Here is a 20900-nt window from a genome sequence, read left to right as displayed (position 1 = left end):
GTGGAAAAAGTCTTATTTAATTCCGGGTTTAAGGCAACAAAAGGTGAAAATTTTGAAAGGGGGTGTAGACTATCATAGGCACTGCGTATAATATGGATATCTTAACATTTGTATTTCTGTCGTTCCACGACGGTTTGAAATGCTGTAAAGGAATGTGAGGGTGAGGTGTGATTTGCCAAAGAAGATTTCATCTTGGTGATTGTCATTTCCCTAGTACCTGCGCTCATTGCACAACTTCCGTGCAGAACAGCCGCATCGCCATGCCATCTATTACCTGCGCTTGTTACTCACTGAACTCGCCTGGACTAAGGATGAGCTGAGAGAAGCTTTGGACGGTGAGCGTTTGGGTTTGTGGAATGTTTCAGGAAGTGGAAGTGCACATCCCAAGTGGATATTTATCCTGTGAGATTTAATTGGAAACATTTATTCTGCTTGATGAGATGTACATTGCAAAAGTATTTGTCATCAAAGTGCAGCATACATGAGTAAAACCATTTTGTTGATGATGAGTGAGTTTATTATTTCCCTTTTCATATTTTACGTTTTATCCTCATGTGCGGGTGTTTGTGCAGAAGTGACGTTGCCTGACTTGCAGAGATACATCCCACAGTTCTTGTCTCGTCTTCACATGGAGTGTCTCTTCCATGGAAACCTTACTAAAAAGGTAGGTTCTCTCCCCCTCCTCTATTTTTAACGAAATCCAACCTGAATAACCAGCAAATTCAGAATACGTTTTTGGTTATTTTGCATATTTAGTCGAGATTCGTGGAAGAGAGTGCACTGAACAGATCAGGACTTAACAGACAAAAACAGCACGTAAAGGTAACAGCAGAGAGAGGGGAAAACACCAACAGTGGAGTTGAAGATCAATGTAGAGGGAGTCTTGGACAAAAAAAATGTGTGTGGGGAGGAATGGGGGAGGGGGGATGAGACGATGCATGGCGTGTACAAGATGGACACAGAAAGAAACTCCAAGGAGGGAAAACCAGAAATTTGTAAGGAGAAGGGATTGGGGATGGGCGGGGCAAATCACGGAAAGAGCAGAGGTTGCAAAACCAGAAATGGGGTGGTAGAGGACAGAGAGACCACCGACCTGTCTGCGATGGCGAAATGATAGACCCATTGACTCGGCTGCATTGCAGGAGATTCGAATGATCTTGAAGGCCTTGGTTTCCATGGCTTCAAGCTGAGCAAGATGTGAAGGCGCTGTCACACCTTGACGATTTAGCTAGTGTATGCCGACTTGTGAAAAATTTGTCTAAAATCCCGGCACACGTCAGTAGGGTAAGAATACTGATTCTGGCTCACTTTTCCCCATGTAAATGAATGGGGGATTTTCAGCGATTTATATTTTTTTTCCCTAAAAATAAATCCCCTTTTTATCCCAAGGTATATTTATTTGTCTCCCCTTTTAACTTGGAGGTTGAACCTCATTGAATTGAACACCTGGGGGTTGAACAGCTCACTCATTGAACCTATAAAGATTTGTTCATTCTCAAATTCCTTCAATAGTTTAATTTTCTTTGCACAATAATCCCCATCTAAAATATTGACAAACAAAACATTTGAATCTTTATATTTTTTAAGATACCCCTTTTGTGCCATTACAAAATGATAAACTTCTCTTAATGCTCTTGTTTGACCACCTCCTGAGCCACAGGTTATTTTTTGTTAAGCCCCGCCCACTTTTCTTTAAGCCCCGCCCACTTTTGTTAAGCCCCGCCCACTTTTCATAAGGTAATTTTTCTAAGCCACGCCCACTTTTCCTAAGCTCCGCCCACTTTTGCTAAGCCCCGCCCACTTTTCATAAGATATTTTTTCTAAGCCACGCCCACTTTTCCTAAGCCCCGCCCACTTTTGCTAAGCTCCGCCCACTTTTCATAAGGTATTTTTCTAAGCCACGCCCACTTTTCCTAAGCTCCGCCTACTTTTGCTAAGCCCCGCCCACTCTTACATCATTTCCAGTTCATCTCTGACTCACAAAGAAATCACTAGAAAATTACAGGATGTTATGGTTTTGAAAAATTTCCCAATGAAGGCTTGCCTAGGCTTGCCCAGGGAATTTCCAAAGGAAACCACACCCACCAGTCTTTCTCTATAAAAGCTTCAAACCCAGGCTCCATTTTAAACATTTGTTCTTGCTGGCAATGGTGTTCTGTGTGCTTGTCTCAAACTCTCTGTCTTCTATGGAACTAAACCTTCAAGTTGATGAACTGGATTCAAACCTCTTATCTATTGAGGTAAGATTTTTTATTTTCCTATTTTCAAACTTTGATTGAAGCATACTCATTTAATAATTAAATAACTTAATTAATACATTATTATTTTCTCTCACAGGAAATTGTATCTGAAAATACTGCTTTTGCTACAACTTGGGGGAAATTGTTGGCTTGGTTGAAGACCTTGAGTGGGATGACTTTGGTGTTCCTTGGAACTCTCTGTCTTCTATGGAACTAAACCTTCAAGTTGATGAACTGGATTCAAACCTCTTATCTATTGAGGTAAGATTTTTTATTTTCCTATTTTCAAACTTTGATTGAAGCATACTCATTTAATAATTAAATAACTTAATTAATACATTATTATTTTCTCTCACAGGAAATTGTGTCTGAAATACGAAATGAAAATACTGCTTTTGCTACAACTTGGGGCGGAAATTGTTGGCTTGGTTGAAGACCTTATGAGCGACCAAGACCCACAGAACGAGTTCGTCCTTGATGACCCAACCAAAGAGTTATACCTTGGAGACCAGCAAAATCCTGAAAAAGAGTTTTACAGCAATAGTACTCATTGTGAGTTATCAAGACAATACCCACTGAACAAGTTATACCTTGATGAGCCAGAATACAAGTTTTACCTTGGAGACTCACAAATTTTGAAAAAAATCAGTAAATGAGTTCTGCCTTGATGGTTTAAATAACTACCTTGGAGACTCAGGAAAAGGGTTCTGCCAAGATGGTTCTAAATATGGGGCCTACCTTGGAGACTCACAAATTTTGAAAAATCAGTAAATGAGTTCTGCCTTGATGGTTTAAATAACTACCTTGGAGACTCAGGAAAAGGGTTCTGCCAAGATGGTTCTAAATATGGGGCCTACCTTGGAGACTCACAAATTTTGAAAAATCAGTAAATGAGTTCTGCCTTGATGGTTTAAATAACTACCTTGGAGACTCAGGAAAAGGGTTCTGCCAAGATGGTTCTAAATATGGGGCCTACCTTGGAGACTCACAAATTTTGAAAAAATCAGTAAATGAGTTCTGCCTTGATGGTTTAAATAACTACCTTGGAGACTCAGGAAAAGGGTTCTGCCAAGATGGTTCTAAATATGGGGCCTACCTTGGAGACTCACAAATTTTGAAAAAATCAGTAAATGAGTTATCCTTAAGAGACTTTGTAAGTTGGTTTTACTTTGAATACTTGAAATGTGGGTTCTGGATTGATAACTCACAATGTGATACATATCTTGGAAACTCAATGGGAATGTGGTTATACCTTGAAGACTTGGAAAGTTGGGTTTATGTTGGACACTTGAAAATTTTTTTTGGGGGCTTTTATTTATTTATTTATTTATTTATTATTATTATTATTATTTTATTTATTTATATTTTGGAGACTTTTGGAGTTGCTATCACTCTTTGGGATCTAAACCTATCGATGTAGTTCTTTGTCGGATGGTGCTTGATGGGAGCAAGATCAAGAAAGTTCTGGGAAGAAAGTGCAGGCTTACTCCCCCTTTCTACGTCATCAAACCTGAAAGCCTTAAAAGACAGAATTGGAAGAAGAAAAAAAAAACGTAAAATATATATATATAGGTGGAAATCTCATTTTGAAAAAGACATTGTGTTGGGCGAGGATTGAGTTGGGGTTGAGATTTTGAATGTGAGGTTGGGGTTGAGATTTTGAATGTGAGGGTTGGGACACACACACACATACACATCAACAAACAAAAGTTAAGCCTTGACTATTCAGTTGAGGATTCTGTGTTTGGGGTTCACAGATCTAGAACGTCCCCTTGACACACATTATATACTGTTATACACCTCGGACTTGGCCCTCGAGTGTCCACAACGGTGTATAGTAGGGAGGGAGTGAAGCGCCAACCTATTGCTCCCATTGCACACACACACACAAACAAAAGTTAAGCCTTGACTATTCAGTTGAGGATTCTGTGTTTGGGGTTCACAGATCTAAGAACGTCCCCTTGACACACATTATATACTGTAATACACCTCGGACTTGTCCCTCTAGTGTCCACAAAGGTGTATTATATGCTTAGTTTTGTCTTTTGTAATTCCTGTGAATAAAATGAACCTAAAATCTCTTCCCTTCCAAATCATATATATTTTATAAGTCCAAGGAACTGTATCTATTACATCAACAATTTTAAAAAGTTCTTTTCGTCCATCGTTCAGTAAAACCCTTTTCAAAATGAGATTTCCACCTATATATTCTTACGATATCACCAACTTTGAACTTAGGTTTTCTGACATTAATCTCTTTTTCATATTTTAATTTTGTAAATGTTTCTGATGGCTTCATATTAGTTGACGTGTGAATCGTGTCATTATACTTATCCACAATATCCTGAATAAAAGATAACCATTGTTGTGAACCGAGTTGTGTGAATTTTTTATATAGTCTCTCTTTTAAGGTACGATTAAAACGTTCAACAACAACTGCCTTCCCTTCATTAAAGGTACTGTATAATGTAATACTGTTATTTTTAAAAAATTCATAAATGTCTTGTTATAAAACTCTCTACCCTCATCAGTCCACAATTTCTTAGGTTTTCTCTTACTTTTATTAAATATCTGTTGAAAAGCTAACACAAGAGTATTACCTGTTTTGTTTTTTAAAGGGACAACCCACGCATATCTACTCCTCAAATCAATAACGGTTAAAGCATACTTGTACCCCTTATCATTATTGAGTTCAATCAAATCAGCAGACCAGATATAATCAACTTCCTTGGAATAAACTTTCCTTCTCTGAAACTTTGTGAATATTGGTTTATGTAATTCATCAGCTAATTGCTCTTCAGTCTTAATGGCATCATTAGAGCCTATAAGTTTTTGAATTTCCAAGTCCAAGTTTCAATTTAGCACTAATCATCTTCTTCAACGATGAACCTATCAACTTTTTCTCTCAAGGTTGATTTTGTATCAGAGACAAATTATATAACATTTCTCTATCGGCTTCATGCTTTTCTTCCAACGTTGTGGTATTCCCATAATCAATATCGTGTCTCATGCACACTTCATCAACTCTATTGATTGGTTTACTCCAGGATTTAGGATTGTCTGCCTCATCTAATCTTTTATCCAAGTTTGTGCCTGGACCACAGAAAGAATACCCTGGAAGATGTAATTCCCTGGTATTCCAGTAGTTGTAAATTTACTTCCTGATAAAAACTTTTGTATATCTCCTCCGAGTTTGTGTTTGGAGATTAATTGATTTTTTTTTTGAATCACACACTTAACATATACCTTTTTGTATAACCCTGTTATTTTTACTTTTAATATATGAAATATTTTTAGTATTAGTTTTCTTTTTACATTTGAGACAATAACTCATTTATTTATGAGAAAAATTTCTGCAGAGTGCAAAAACCTTTTAGTTTCCAACATGCACATTTGAATCTTAATTTTTAAAACATAAAGAATCCTTAGAAATGCCTTCACTCTCTCCTCCATTTATTTAAGAAAAAACTTGAATTAAAATACATGTCTTCTCGATGTCGATAGTCTTGTCGAAAGTATTGTAAATAGACTTTTAATTCTTTTGTATTCCTCCCTGGTGAGATAAGTTACTTTCTTTAATACCTCTATTCTTTTTCGAATCTCACTGGCTTCCATATTTTGATATTTATTCATTCTCTCTCTTTCCTCCCTCTCTCTCTTCTCTCTTTCCTCCTTCTCTCTCTCCTCCTCCTCCTTTTCCTCCTCTTCCCTCTCTTCTTCAACTCCTTCCTCATCCCTTACTATACTTGAATCGTTTACACCCCATAGAATATTATACATATATTCATCAGGATTTCTTGTTATTCCTGTATCCAAAATAATTTTTTTTACAACAGGATACCAATAAAATTTCTTTTGAATTTCTAAAAGAGCCTTACCTTTTCTTAACCTTATAATTTTTTCATTATTTAACATTCTAATTAAATCTAAAGTTGTTGGTTTATCAACATCAGCATAATGCCAATCTTTTATTGAAAATACCTCATTCTTATGTTGTAGAACATATTTATTAAAATACCGAATACCCTTTTCTTGAAGGTATGCTTGAACACAGAAATGATAATTTTCTTGAAGCCTTCTTGCTGTCATTTATGTATTAGAAATATATGTTAGAATAATATTATGGCACGAAACACCTCCCCATCTTCCCATAGTTAAATCATTTTGTATTTCCTTACTTATTATATATAATCCTGTTTTTTCTGTTTTCATGAGATAAACAAGGGCAAAACCATTATTATATTTACCCTTATTAAATTCTTTTATTTGTTGTTTACTAATCGTGGCTCCACAAAACTCATTCTCGATACCAAGTGGATAATATTCTTCCTTACAGGACTGATTTAATTGTTCCAGGTCTTCGAGGTTAATTTTAAATGACCAATTATACCCTAAATCATTCATATCATACCCCCATTGTTCTATTCTCATACAAACGATACGCCCTTCTTTATAAAAATTTATTTTAATTCGAACTGTGAATTCTGTATGACCTGGAGATAATATCAACACTTCTGTATCTTTAGAATACACAGCCGTTTTATTTAAGTATATATATATTGTGATAAATCGCTTAATCTCACCAAGTCATTCGCGTCAGTCGGGCTTGGATAATTTTTTAATTTATAAGCATTTTTCATGTTAATATTTTTGTTTATATTATATTTATGTCGTTCAGCCTGTGCCTTTGTGTAATAATTTGATAAATCAATATCCAGTTCTTGAGATACACCAAAGATAGAACCATCTTTACCAACATAAGTCATTTATATTAGATTAAAAATAATATCATAAAATTTTTTATTTTTGTTGAGTTGAAATAACACATATAGACATAATTGACCACAACACTTGGAATTTAATTCTTGGACTTGAAATGTTTGATAAACACCATTCTGTAAGAATTTTATGACTTCAACAGGTGGTGGAAGACCAAAACTATCAAAATAATATTTGTCTTGACTATTAAAAATACAAACCCAATGAGATGCGTTCCCATCATTATCTTCTAAGTTCATAATAATATTCTTTGTATGTTTCGACACATTTGTTAATTCATCTCTCATACAAATAACCACATTATGAATTTTTAATTTCTTACAATATTTGGCAAGTTGTAAATTTGATGTTGTATTCTTTCCAAATTCTTTCAACCACTCATCAATGCTCATTTATTTATTAGAAAGATATAATCCATTACCTCTTTTCGTTAATTTTACACCTGCTTGTGCTATAGAAGAAAGCATATCTCCAACTAACAATCTCGCTTTATCAGGCAGACCTTCAAGTTTTTCAGCAAAATCTACAATTACACCACTTCCACTAATTTGTTTCTCCAACTCTTTGTTATGTCTTTCCAATTCTTTTTGAGCCTGGAGTTGAGCCTTCCTTTCGTTGGCAGTTTTGACCGCTGTTGAAATACCACCCGTCAATGCTCCAACCGCACTTAAACCAGCAAATAAAGGAATTAGAAATGGGAGAAATCCTCCACTCTCCTCTCTTATTGAATATTTTTTCAACATTGGTTTTGTCATTTTAATTTTAAGTGAGCCAGTGTCATTCAAGATTTTAACCTGTTCTCTTGTGAGCAAAACATCAATTCTTACTGCTCCTTTTCTCTGAATTGTATTAACGTTAATCGTACAAGGCTTTTGATTTTGAACACAAGATGATAGTTTATGAAGATTGATTTGATTAACATATACCCCAGTTGGTACTTTGCCACTCATTTATTTAAAAAAAATTATGTGAGACTAATCATCACACCATTATCTGTATTAATCTGCAATTCTGTTTCTTCCAAAAGCAAACAATATGTATCAACTTCTTCACTCTCTCCTCTTTCAATGTATAGGGAAGTATCCACTCGATTAGACTTTATAGTTTCTTTTTGAGCGCTCAGGTCAAACGTATAGATTGTATACAAACTTTTAAATGCTGTCATATCCAAAATAGGTTCTTTATTTCCATTACTTTCACACACCTTTTGGTAAGACTTGTATGCTTCAGCAAAATCATTTTTTCCCAATTAATTTCCAATCTATCTCGTGGATAAAATGTTCCATCTAGAGAAACGCGGTTGTTTCACCTTAGCATTATCACTCAATGCATTATTCTTATCAGTCGCAGTATCACCATCTGGCTTTTTAAAAATCATCCACAGATATCGTGGCTTTCCTTCCAGAACACCCAAATTCCACGTGTAAGTAGTTTGATTGAGTTTAACGTGTTGACATCTTCTTTTGAGGTATGATACACTGAGTGGTTTTTTTGAGTTAAGTCTTCGATTCAACATCTCTTCTGTTTTAAGATTAGGAGTATATTCACTGATATACCAACTCATCTCCTCAATTACAAATTTATTCTGATCACCAAAAGCATTACCAACACCAAAAAGCAATCTATTTTCATTATCATTCCTTTGTAGTTGAAATCTAATTTTAAGACCATACAGAACTTTATCATAATCACAAAATCCAAATATACCTTTAAGAGGAACTGCCACAGTAAAACTATTTTCTGCTTTTGTATCATCATTATACATTCCTTTCCTTTGAATATATCCAGGGTCTGTGTTTGTTCCTCCTGACATATCAGGAATAAAACCTTCGACAGACCCCTTTCCCATTCTATCACTGAATGTATAGAGTGTAAATTTCATCATTTCAGATACAGCAGAGACATAATCAACCGCTTCAACTTCTTGTGTTCCAATATACAATCGCACACTATCAAACATTTTCCAGAAGAAATCATTTACAAGTGTAGCGTTTGTGTTATTCTCAACCTTAGTGAATTTAAATTTACACAACAAGAAACTTTCGGAGAGATTCAAATAGGTTTGTTGATTATTTATTTCAAAACTTTTTGTACCATTTGTATTCCAGTCTGTTCCAGTTATTGCATTTACCTTGAAGTAATCTTCTTTTTAGTGGAGTTTGAGATAATAATAGTATCACCCAAATCATAGATACGAGCAATTGCTTCCATCCTTGTATTTATTTAGGAAAAAAGATGTTAAAACTTTTGAAACCCTGATCCAAGTATTTGAATTGTTTTTTGTCGTTCTTGGGGGACAACTGAGTTTTACCTTTCTTAATTTCTTTTATTGCTTGTAATTTATGAGATTCTTTCTGAGCATCTTTTATACTCTTTACAGCACCTGCTACATTTCCCACAGCAGAAGCAGTTGAACCAATTAGGTCTTTATGTTTAAGAATAGTTGAACCAATACCCATGAGAGTATCAATTATCCCATCTCCTCTAAATTGATGTCCAACACCCCTTTTGTCTCTTAGGTTTATAGTATCCTCTACCAAGATACATACCTTCACCCTTGTAGTACGGGGAAAGGAACATCCCATCCCCTGTAATTATTTTATATTTTCCCAACTCGTGCTTCCTCACAATAACCATCATATTTATTTATTGAAAAACTTCACGTAGGTGAATTCTGATGGATATAACTTCTCCATTAAAAGAGATCACACGATTATCTTGGTCGGTTATCCTAAAATTTACTCTGTGTATGGTTTTTCCTGACACAGGTAGATAAACCAAATTTTTAGGCTCCATATTGAATTTATAACCAATTGGGGTTGAGTATGCGCTGAATGAAAATATTGTATTTGTTTTTAATCCATCATTATAAGCACCATCAATCAAATCACAGTGAATTAACACCGAATTTATTCCTGAGGATATTTGAATGACATTATCACTGTAAAACGTCCCATTAGTTTCAATCTTTTTGAGGAGAAACCTAATAACTCTCTAAATGAATTATCAATTGTGAAATCAACCTTGTAGTTATTTTTAACTTTAATCGTTGATTTTGAAGTATGTTTTTGAATGTTTATAATAATATTTTTTGGTTCATCACCCTGTTCTTTCATAAGACGAGCAATTTCGGAAGATATTTGAGAAATCTCGTATGCTCCGGGTGAGACTGTTATCGTTTGTATCCACTTCCCGGATTATAACTAAACTTGTCATTTTTCTCGGTTATATTAAATAAGGTATTATAAGTCTCCATGGACAATAAAGATGCCTCATATTCTTTTGTTGTGTCAAGTTGTAGTGGGTATGGGAATGAAGATGTGTGGTCGCTTGTTGTGAAATTAAAACTCAGGATTGTGCTTCTCATCTTATTTAATATGAGATAAAATGTCTTTTATATTGATATTTCTTAATTATTTTCATGTTCATCAACTGGTCTAAAATGGCTGATGCTTCATTAAAACAATTGTTATTTCCAGCCTTCTTACTGCCAAACAACAATAACAGTCTATTAACTAATTACGATGGGTCATTTGGAAGAAAACTAATACCTGAACCAAGGATACTTAAAGCCTGAATAATGTGTTTCTCCTTCTCATTCTTCCTACTTTTACCAGAAAGAATAACCTTATAATTTAGAGTGTTCAGCAAATCAATATATACTCTATCATCATTATTTTCCATATCCAATGGTTTATCAATATACTTTGATTCATCCCTCACAGTTGAACCTTGCCTTCCATCTTTTGTGAGAAGAAACATTAATCTCGGAGTTAGTTTAACAGGGGGTTGAGCAGAACTTAAGAACCTTAATTCATCATTAAATATCAATACCTTTTCTTGAACAAGAAGAAATATTGCTGGTTGTTCTGTTGGAATGAGTCCTGCTTTGGTTTTTGAATCCGCTGAATATTCATTGTTTTGAACAGCATTCACAATATAATCAGGGGGTTGATTAATCTCTTCCAGTTGTTGAAATAAACCTTCATCATCATATTCTAATTCTCCTAAATGCTCTAATTCTTCCTCCGTCATTTGACTGAAATCTTTTAACATTTGAAGCTTTCTAGGAGTATATTCTAACTGTGGGAACTGTGGAAACATCTTTCATTTTTTCTTGGGAAGTCTTTAAAAGTGGTTTAAAAAATTTCTCTTGTTTTTTTTTCAAATGCTTCTTCGCCCATTAGTTTCTGTCTGCGTTTCTTCTTTATGTCTTCCTGTTGTTTTACAACTTTTGAAACCAACTCTTGATGTTCCTTAAATCTTCTTGCTCTTTCTTTTGTATCCATTTATTTATTGTAAAATATCATTTAATGAATTGTAAAGATCAACAGGGAAATTTTCCTTTTCTTCATCATTCAAGTAGATGTGTTCAAATAAATCCTTTTCTTTAAATATTTCATCAAATTCTTTATTAACATTAATGCGAGTTGTAATTTCTTCTTCACTAATCCTTGCATCTCTGCTTTTCATACGTTTGTGTTGAGTTTCTTCATCAACATCAAAACCGAATGATAAAATCTTCACTCCGCTCAGATATTTAATAATTTGTCTCGTTCCTTCTGGATTAGTTTCTAATATCCCAACACCACCAGATTTTAGTTTCTTTAACTCACTCTTACAATGTGAATATTTTGTTGTACCAAGAGAAACCTCCTCAAATATTTGTCCTTCATTCCTCAATCGCATATGTTCCTCCACTGAAATATAGTGATAATCTTCACCTTTTACTTCTCCAGGTCTTATTGCTCTAGTTGTTGTTGATACAATGCGTATCACGGGGTGTTTTTTAAGTAAATTTACAATATTCTCATTTGTACTACACAAGAACCTTGATTTATGAAAGTTTTTTCCAGAAGCAGATTTACCCACAAGATTTATAATAATAGTTGTCATTTATATATGTAGTTGTTTATAAAACAAAAAATATATCCCTTAATATCTCATCTTGTTTCACAACAATATATTTATATTTTTCAGTCGTGTGCTTCATATAATCCTCAAATTTCTTTTTACTACATAATGTAGAACAATTATCTCTCCAAAAATTATTGATATCTATTGAATTTAACTTGAATAAAATAAAAGTATTAGCATTGTTTCTGATGGAACGACGAGGAAGTTGAAAGTACGATTGACTAAGATAAATACAATTACAAGAAGAATGTCTCCCTCTTGTGTAGTAGCTGTCCATTACCGTTTGGTTTCTCTCATTAACACAATCATCAAAGATAACGAGGTTCTTTTTTGATTTATCCAAATCTTGAGGAGACGGTATATCATCCGTATTATCACTAAGAATACAAGTTATAAGATTTGATTTCTTTTTACATCTCTGTGTATCACAAAATAGTTGAATTATATCTTCAATGTTACAATCATTTAGGTTTTTTTGACGCTTATATAAACTTATTCTATCTTCTTTTGAAGACCAGCATTAAAACCTTGTGAGAGTAGTTGATACTCTGGTTGAAAACTCGACTTTGTGAAAATTATTAAATTATCATAATCTAAAAAGTTGGGAGTGAGGAGCATTTTTAAAAGTAAGCAGGTTTTTCCACATCCACTTGAACCAACTATGAGACATCTTAATGAATTTGGGAGATTTTTATGGTTGTTAAATTTTATCTTATTTTCCCAAATAGGTAAAAAATCATTCATTTATATATTTGAAAAACAGGTTATTTAATTTATTATTGGCTTTTTTAGAAACTCTATATTTTATCCTAAGTTCAGGTTTAATTTCAAGATAATCCATTATTTTATTTATACAATATCTTGTGTTGATATTTCCTGAAAATTACATCCATGAATAATATACAACAACAATCCTTTGAACATTTCTCTTATACGTTCAGTTTCTTCCCTTGTAAGGAAAGGTGTGTTATCATCCTCATACTTTACATTCATTTCTCTAATCAATCTTGTAAAGTAATTCATTTTTGGTGTAAATCTAAAAGAATTATTTTCCTTTTTATATTTTTTATTATCATTAATTAGAAGATAATCACAGAATATACATTGTTTATAGGCTTTTGACTCTGTGTTTAATCCCTGTCTTTCACACGCAGGACAATTCTCAAATTTGTCATATGGAGAATCAGGAAAGTCTAGCATATTTATAAAGTAAAACTTTACTTAAACTGAAATTCATCTATACTTTTAGTTGTATATTACCATCGATATCGATATACTTTTTTTCATTATCAGATTCAACGACAACATTTTTTATATTAAAGGTAATTTTAAAATTATCGTTAACTACTATTGAACGAAATGTCATTTCACCTGATATATTAACATCCTTTATTTCATCAAGATTTACATCTTTAGGGTTGTTGAAAAAAATACAAATTTCTCCTTGCATATTACAGATGGTCTTATCTTTTCTTTCTAAAGCTTCATCCATAAGGTTTTTGTTCTTTGATACTTTTTCTTGTTTCATTGCTTTTTCTAGTTTTGAATATATTACTAGAAGGAGAGGAGAAACTTTTGTTAGAGATACTTTAATTGATGTTCTACCAGGTATACTAAAAGCCCTTCCACTGAAGGAAATTGAAGAACTCATATTATTTACCATAATAGTTTTTATCCAATAGTTGTTATATTTATCTTTGTTCAATTTTACATCCTTGACATATTTCTCAGTATCTTTAACAGATGAAGAGATTGATTGAAACTTGTCTTTTGTGTCTTGAAACATTGTATTTATTAAGTGAAAAAGTTGGAGGATAAAATGTTTTTAAGCACAGATTCACCTATAAATTAAACGAAATTTTCATCAAGAAAATTTTAGTTTAAGCAAAGTTTTATTCTATAAATATGGTGAATACAACGTACTGCGATGTTTGTAATCACGAATATAAACATTATAGAAAACACCTCCGAACCAACAAACACACATTTAATCTATTTCATCAAATATCTCCTCTTGAGTTGGAAAGAAAACATTGTGATATCTGTTCAAAGGATGTTTTGAAGAGTAGTTATAATCAACATCTTCAATCACAAAAACACAAGAAAAATGAGTTTAAAGTAAAGGGAGACTATTATATTAAAAACACTGATGAGGCATTTAAAGGGCATATAAAAATAAGGATTTTTCAATTTGGAGAACCCAGTCCATCATCAATAGCTGAATCAATTGAAATAGTGAAACCCGATGTTGAAAAATTTATTAAAAAGACATTAAAAGAAATAAAAACTTTAAAGTTTTATATGGGAGTGAAAATGAATATGAAAAGACAAGATGAAGAACAAACTCCTTATATGAGAACAGATCTTCATTTTATAACATCATTTCAAGATTTTTGAATAGTGGGGTTTATGAAGAACTATCAAGACAAGAGGAGGATGTTGATAATACAGTGGTAGGAAGTGGATTCAATATTAAAAAAATCATCTTTTTAGATATACACATTCTAAAATCAAACCCTCTTAAAGCTTCTTCTTATATTGAATTACCAAAAGAAATAAAACTAAAGAAGGCAGTTGTTAATATTAAGAACAATGATAATAAATGTTTTCTCTGGTCTGTTCTTGCTCACTTACATCCACCAAAATGTAATTCAGAAAGAGTAAAACAATATATGAAATATGAGAATACCTTGGACATTAAAGATTTTAAATTCCCAATGCCATTAACAGATATTCCTAAATTTGAGAAAAAGAATAATCTTTCTATTAATGTATATGGATTAACGGATACAAACAAAATTCAAATATTAAAAATTTCAAACAACTATAAAAATGAAGAAACACACATTGACCTTTTATATTTTAGTGTTGGAAAGAATTCACATTACACATACATCAATAATTTATCAAGATTAATCTCTTCTCAGGTATTCAGAACAGCAAACAAAATATATCCTTGTAAGCGATGTCTTAATTCATTTCATACAAAAGAACGATTAGAACAACATTCAAAATATTGTAGTAATCATAAATCAGCTGTAATTACAATGCCTAAACCTGGTGAAAAGATTTATTTTGAAGATTATAATAAATCTATCATGCACCCATTTGTGATATACGCTGATTTTGAATGTATCCTTAAAAAGATAAATACTGCTTCTCCTAATCCAAAAGAACCATATACAAATAAATATCAAAAACATATTCCTTGTGGTTTTTGTTATTATATCAAATCATCTGTTGGAGAAAAGTATAACAAACTTGAACATTATCGTGGAAAAAATGCTTCACAAGAGTTTGTAAAACGATTAGAAAAGGATTGTATAAGACTCACTAAATTAATGAAAGAAACAAATGAACCGATGAAATTAACCAAAGAAGAAAAATTAGAATTTAGAATGAACAATATCTGTCATATTTGTGAGGGGAAATTAAGGAGTTTAAAGTTAGAGACCATTGTCATCTTACTGGTAAATATAGAGGTCCCGCTCATTCCTGTTGTAATCTTAATTATAAATGACCTTCTTTTATTCCAGTCTTTCTTCACAACAGCGCCAACTATGATACACATCTATTTATAAATGAACTTTCAAAAACACCAGGGAATATTTCTGCTATAACAAACACAAGTCAAAAGTATATTTCATTTTCAAAAATGATATTCACAAAACCTATAACTCGTATTAGGTTTTTAGATTCTTACAAGTTTATGGGAACACCACTAGCCTACCTCGCATCAAATCTAAGCTCCACAGACTCTTTTCCAAATCTTAATTCATTCTTTCCAAAAGAGGAAATTCTCACTAAAGAGGAAATTCAGATTAAAGATGAAATTCTGATTAAAGAAGGAATTCTTACGAGAGAGGAAATTCAAACAAGGAATGAAATTCAAAGTAAAGAGAAAATTCTTACAAGTAAGGGAATTTATCCTTATGATTATATGGATTCATTTATGAGATTTAAAGAAACACAACTTCCTTCAAAAGAAAGTTTCTATAATAACCTTTATGAAGAAGAGATAAGTGATAAGGAATATAAACACGCACAAGAAATATGGAAAATATTTAAGATAAAGAACCTTGGAGAATATCACGATTTATATCTAAAAACAGATGTTTTATTGTTAGCTGATGTGTTTGAAGCTTTTAGATCACTCTGTCATAATAAAAATTGTTATGGGTTAGATCCTGCCCACTATTTCACAGCTCCTGGTTTAGCTTGGAGTGCAATGTTGAAAATGACAAAACAAGATATAGATTTAATCAGTGATGTGGATATGCTTTTGATGATTGAGAAGTCCAAGAGAGGTGGAATATCACAAGTATGTTCAAAAGATATGCTAAAGCAAATAATAAATATCTCCCAAATTATGATAGTGAAAAAGATAGTAATTATTTGATGTATTTTGATGCTAATAATTTGTATGGATGGGCAATGTCTCAATCTCTACCTTATGGTAAATTAGAGTGGGTGGAAGAAAAGAATTATGAAAAGGCTTTGATGAATATTGTTATTTCTTCTCAAGAGGAATTGAATGACGAAGAAAGAAGGTTATTATTTTGAAGTTGATTTGAGGTACCGAGTGATCTTCATAATAAGCATAAAGATCTTCCTTTTGCATGTGAGAAAAGAAACTCCAAAGAAAGAATGGTTAAGTGATTATCATAAAAGTTTTAATATTAAAGGTAAATCAACAGAAAAGTTATTAACAACATTCTATGATAAAGAGGGATATGTTTTGCATCAGAGAAGCTTAAAACAGTTTTTGAGAGAAGGATTGAGAGTAGCTAAAATTCATAGAGTTTTAAAAAATTTAAACAAAGTCCTTGGGTGAAAAAGTATATTCAATTCAATACAGATATGAGAGCAAATACAAAAGTAAAATTTGAAGGGGACTTTTATAAATTAATGAATAATGCTGTATTTGGAAAGACTATGGAAAATGTTAGAAACAGGCAAAACATTAGATTCGCAACATCTTGGAAAGAAGCTTGAGATTGATAAATAAACCAAGTTTTGAGAGAGAAGAGGTTTTTTTCAGAGAACTTTTCTGCAATTCATATGAAAAAGGAAAGTATTGTAATGGATAAACCAATTTATATTGGAACAGCAGTTCTTGATTTATCAAAGATATTGATGTATGATTATTTGTATAATGACTTAAAGAAAGAGTATGGTGAAAATGTTTCATTGTTGTATATGGATACTGATAGTTTTATCCTAGATATAAAAACTGATGATGTTTATGAAGATATGAAGAAAAATATTGGAGTATATGATACAAGTAATTTCAGCAAGAAGAGTGAGTTATTTTCCAAAAAGAATGAAAAGGTTATTGGTAAGTTTAAGGATGAGTTGGGTGGAAAAGTAATGAGTGAGTTTATTGGATTGAGAGCAAAGGCATATGCTTATAAGTATGGTGAACAGATTGATAAGAGGTTAAAGGGAATAAAGAAATATGTAATAAAGAAATCAATAACTTTTAGAAATTATTATAATTGTTTGATGAATAAGAAAGAAGAATATAGGAAAATGAATACAATAAGAAGTTATAAACATAACATATATAGTGAAGAAGTAAATAAAAAAGGCATTAGGAGCCTTTGATGATAAGAGATTTATTTTAGATAATGGAATAGATTGTGTTCCATATGGATATTGTATGATAGAGTGTATAAAATAGATTATGTTTTAACGATGGGAAGATGGGTTAGGGTTTTTAAGGGCTACCGCCCCGTTTTTTCACAATATATAAATGGTTAAACCAAGTATTAATCAAACTAAAGAGTGGAGAAAATCTCAGTCTTGGTATATAAATGGAAAACATAATGAATGTGAAAAATATCAAATAAGTCTTATTGAAAAAATAACTAAAACAAAGGTAAATAAAACAAATAAAAGAATTAATTTAAAAACTAGTAAGTTAGAGGATGTAAAGAAAAAAATGAATATCCTTGAATGGACTGAAAACTTTGATGGTTATCAATTGAACAATGAAAAAACAATTTACTATAATCTCAAAATGATATGTGGCTCAGGAGGTGGTCAAACAAGAGCATTAAGAGAAGTTTATCATTTCGTAATGGCACAAAAGGGGTATCTTAAAAAATATAAAGATTCAAATGTTTTGTTTGTCAATATTTTAGATGGGGATTATTGTGCAAAGAAAATTAAACTATTGAAGGAATTTGAGAATGAACAAATCTTTATAGGTTCAATGAGTGAGCTGTTCAACCCCCAGGTGTTCAATTCAATGAGGTTCAACCTCCAAGTTAAAAGGGGAGACAAATAAATATACCTTGGGATAAAAAGGGGATTTATTTTTAGGGAAAAAAAATATAAATCGCTGAAAATCCCCCATTCATTTACATGGGGAAAAGTGAGCCAGAATCAGTATTCTTACCCTACTCACGTCGAATACGTTATTGGTAAGTTTTGTATACATTAAGAGCATGCTGAAAAACACTGCCATACGTCGTAGTACGTTGGCTTTCATCGTTGTACTTTGCGGTTGTCCTCAAATTTTAGCATGCTTGAAATTTTACGACGTATGCCAGCGAATGGCTCACATGTTCTGCTACGCTGGCCATAAGTTGTAGGCACGTTATGCGATCATTGACACACGTTACTTGTAAGTTACTCGTAAGTCGAAACACGTCGAGGTAATTGTTTGCGTACCCGAAACTTATTTATAACCTATGAGTAACGTTTTGTAAGCACGTTACACGATCATTGCTCACACGTCGAGGCACCTTACACGATCGTTGCACACACGTTGAGGCACGTTATGCGATCGTTGACACACGTCGAGGCACATTACTTGTAGTTACTCATAAGTCGAAACACGTCGAGGTAATGCTTAGCGTACCCAAAACTTATTTCTAACCTATGAGTAACGTGCTTTGAACCTATGTGTAACGTACCTCCAACGCATATTGACGTATGTAGACGTATTTGATTGACGTCTTCCGGACGACCACAGAACTTACTGAACGTGCTTCTAATTTACAGCTACCGTGTAATGGCGTATTGGCAGCGTTTAAAAAACAACAAAAAAACAATAACTTCCGATATTTCGTCACATGCCGTTACGTCACGTCTGATTGCCTCTTTGGTTTGCTCATGTCTTATTCTTAGTTCCTCCTCTGTGAATATTTTCTGTTTGAGGATATTGTCACGTCGACGTCGAAACTTAAAAGCAAATGTCCGAAGATATTTTAAAATTCGTGAAAGACTAAAAAAAAAAAAACACAACATCAACAACAACAACAACAATAACAGCTTCAGATATTTCGTCACGTGCCTTCACGGAACCAAGGAGAAAAAAAAAGAAAATGTGCCTTGACGGAGAAAATAAGTTTCAGGTATGCTAAACATTACCTCGACGTGTTTCGACTTATGAGTAACTTACAAGGAACTTGTGTCGACGTGTGTCAACGATCGCATAACGCGCTTATAACTTATGGCCAGCGTAGCAGAACGTGTGAGCCATACGGCGAGTGCGTCGTAAAATTTTCAGCATGCTTGAAATTTCATGACGTACAACGTAATATGACAGCGTACTTCATCGTTTTTCAGCGTGCTCTTAAAGTATACACAACTTACCCATACCATATTCAACGTGTGCCAGCTTGGTTCGTCAAATTTTTCATAGGTCGACATACGCTGGCTAAATCGTCAAGGTGTGACTGCGTAGTTGACACTTTCAATTTTCAGGCGGTAATGATTTAAATCAGCGTGTGGCAGGTTTTTAACAGGCTACGCCACGAGTTTATCGGCGATACGTGCAGCGCGCTATGCATAAGTTAGATTATTGTTGGGCATAGGTTGTGAACGCCGACAACAGGCTAAGTATTCGTTGGTGTAAGTTATCTATTAGACAACGAAACGTTCTGTGCCCGTTACTAATATGTTATGCATACGACCAACACGTTATAAATACGACCAAAACTTAAAAAAAAAAAACATCAATTTCAGCGTACGCCAAGGTTTTCCATACATTTTTATACGTTGCCATTGCTGGTTAAATCGTCAAGGTGTGACAGCGCCTTGAGGCAGGGGAGTCAGCCCAGAGGGGAAAGCAGGAGACTCCATCACGCTGCGGATGAAGTTCTTGTCAGTGGATAAGTGTTCAGGTGTACCAAGGAAGGAGTTTGGACAGATGCCCAGACTGGCTTTGGAGGCCAACTATGAAGTACGGTTTGCCCAAGAAGGATCATCACTGATGAGACCCAAATATTGTTCGTATTTTAGACACAGTTCCCGAGACTTGTAAATTATATGATTTGAACAGAAAAATAATGTTGGGTTCATTTTATGCACAGGAATTACAGGAAACAATATTAGGTATAAAATCCAAACTAGAAGGGCACTTGGTAGAGAACCTCTGCCACGCTATGCCTGATTGATGCAGTTGAGCATATCGGGCCCAATAAATTTTTGAAATGTCATACTATGTATCATTTTTGGCCCTATCTCTTCGTTGTGAAAAATCACTTTATAAATTAAACAATTCTCTGATCCGGATCCAGATCTTCACTAAAATCAAATCAATTCTTCCTCATCACACTCACAACCTGCTCACCAGATTTCATCTGAATCCGTCCACAAATTTTTGAGATATCGTGCACACAAACAAACAGACATCGTGCAGAGCACGATACTTACAAAATCCACCCCCCTCTCCAAAGATTGCCATGGATACATCACATTGTCCATTTCATAAAGATTAAAATTGACAATTTTAATCGGATGAAAACTGATTATTTTTCAGATTGAAATTGATGATTTTAGAAGTTTGACCTTTGACCTTTTGATCTCAAAAATAGATGGTTTCCCAATTCAGTGATGTACTATGCAATTACTGTTTAATATTCAGGTTAATCAAATGAAAATTCACGATTTTTGAAATTTGACCACAAGATGATCTTTGACCTCAAAATCATTTGGCTTCTCAATTACGAC

The 20900-nt window shown here is 33.3% G+C and overlaps 1 protein-coding gene across 2 annotated transcripts in view; it reads left to right on the top strand.

Annotated features, from left to right (window-relative positions):
* Positions 1–20900, top strand: part of IDE (insulin degrading enzyme) — a 154478-nt gene that overhangs the window by 123605 nt on the left and 9973 nt on the right. For both annotated transcript variants that reach the window (XM_085849081.1, XM_085849080.1), the window contains exons 17-18: positions 215–335; positions 573–664. In XM_085849081.1, the coding sequence (XP_085705207.1) occupies positions 215–335; positions 573–664 (213 nt within the window). The remainder of the gene's footprint in view (positions 1–214; positions 336–572; positions 665–20900) is intronic.

The sequence above is a fragment of the Eptatretus burgeri genome, chromosome 12, assembly GCF_056783735.1.
Source record: "Eptatretus burgeri isolate ZD-2024b chromosome 12, Ebu_testis_v1, whole genome shotgun sequence".
In the NCBI taxonomy this organism is placed as follows: Eukaryota; Metazoa; Chordata; class Myxini; order Myxiniformes; family Myxinidae; genus Eptatretus; species Eptatretus burgeri.
Note: the sequence above shows the minus strand (reverse complement) of the source record. Positions and strands in the feature narration are given on the sequence as shown.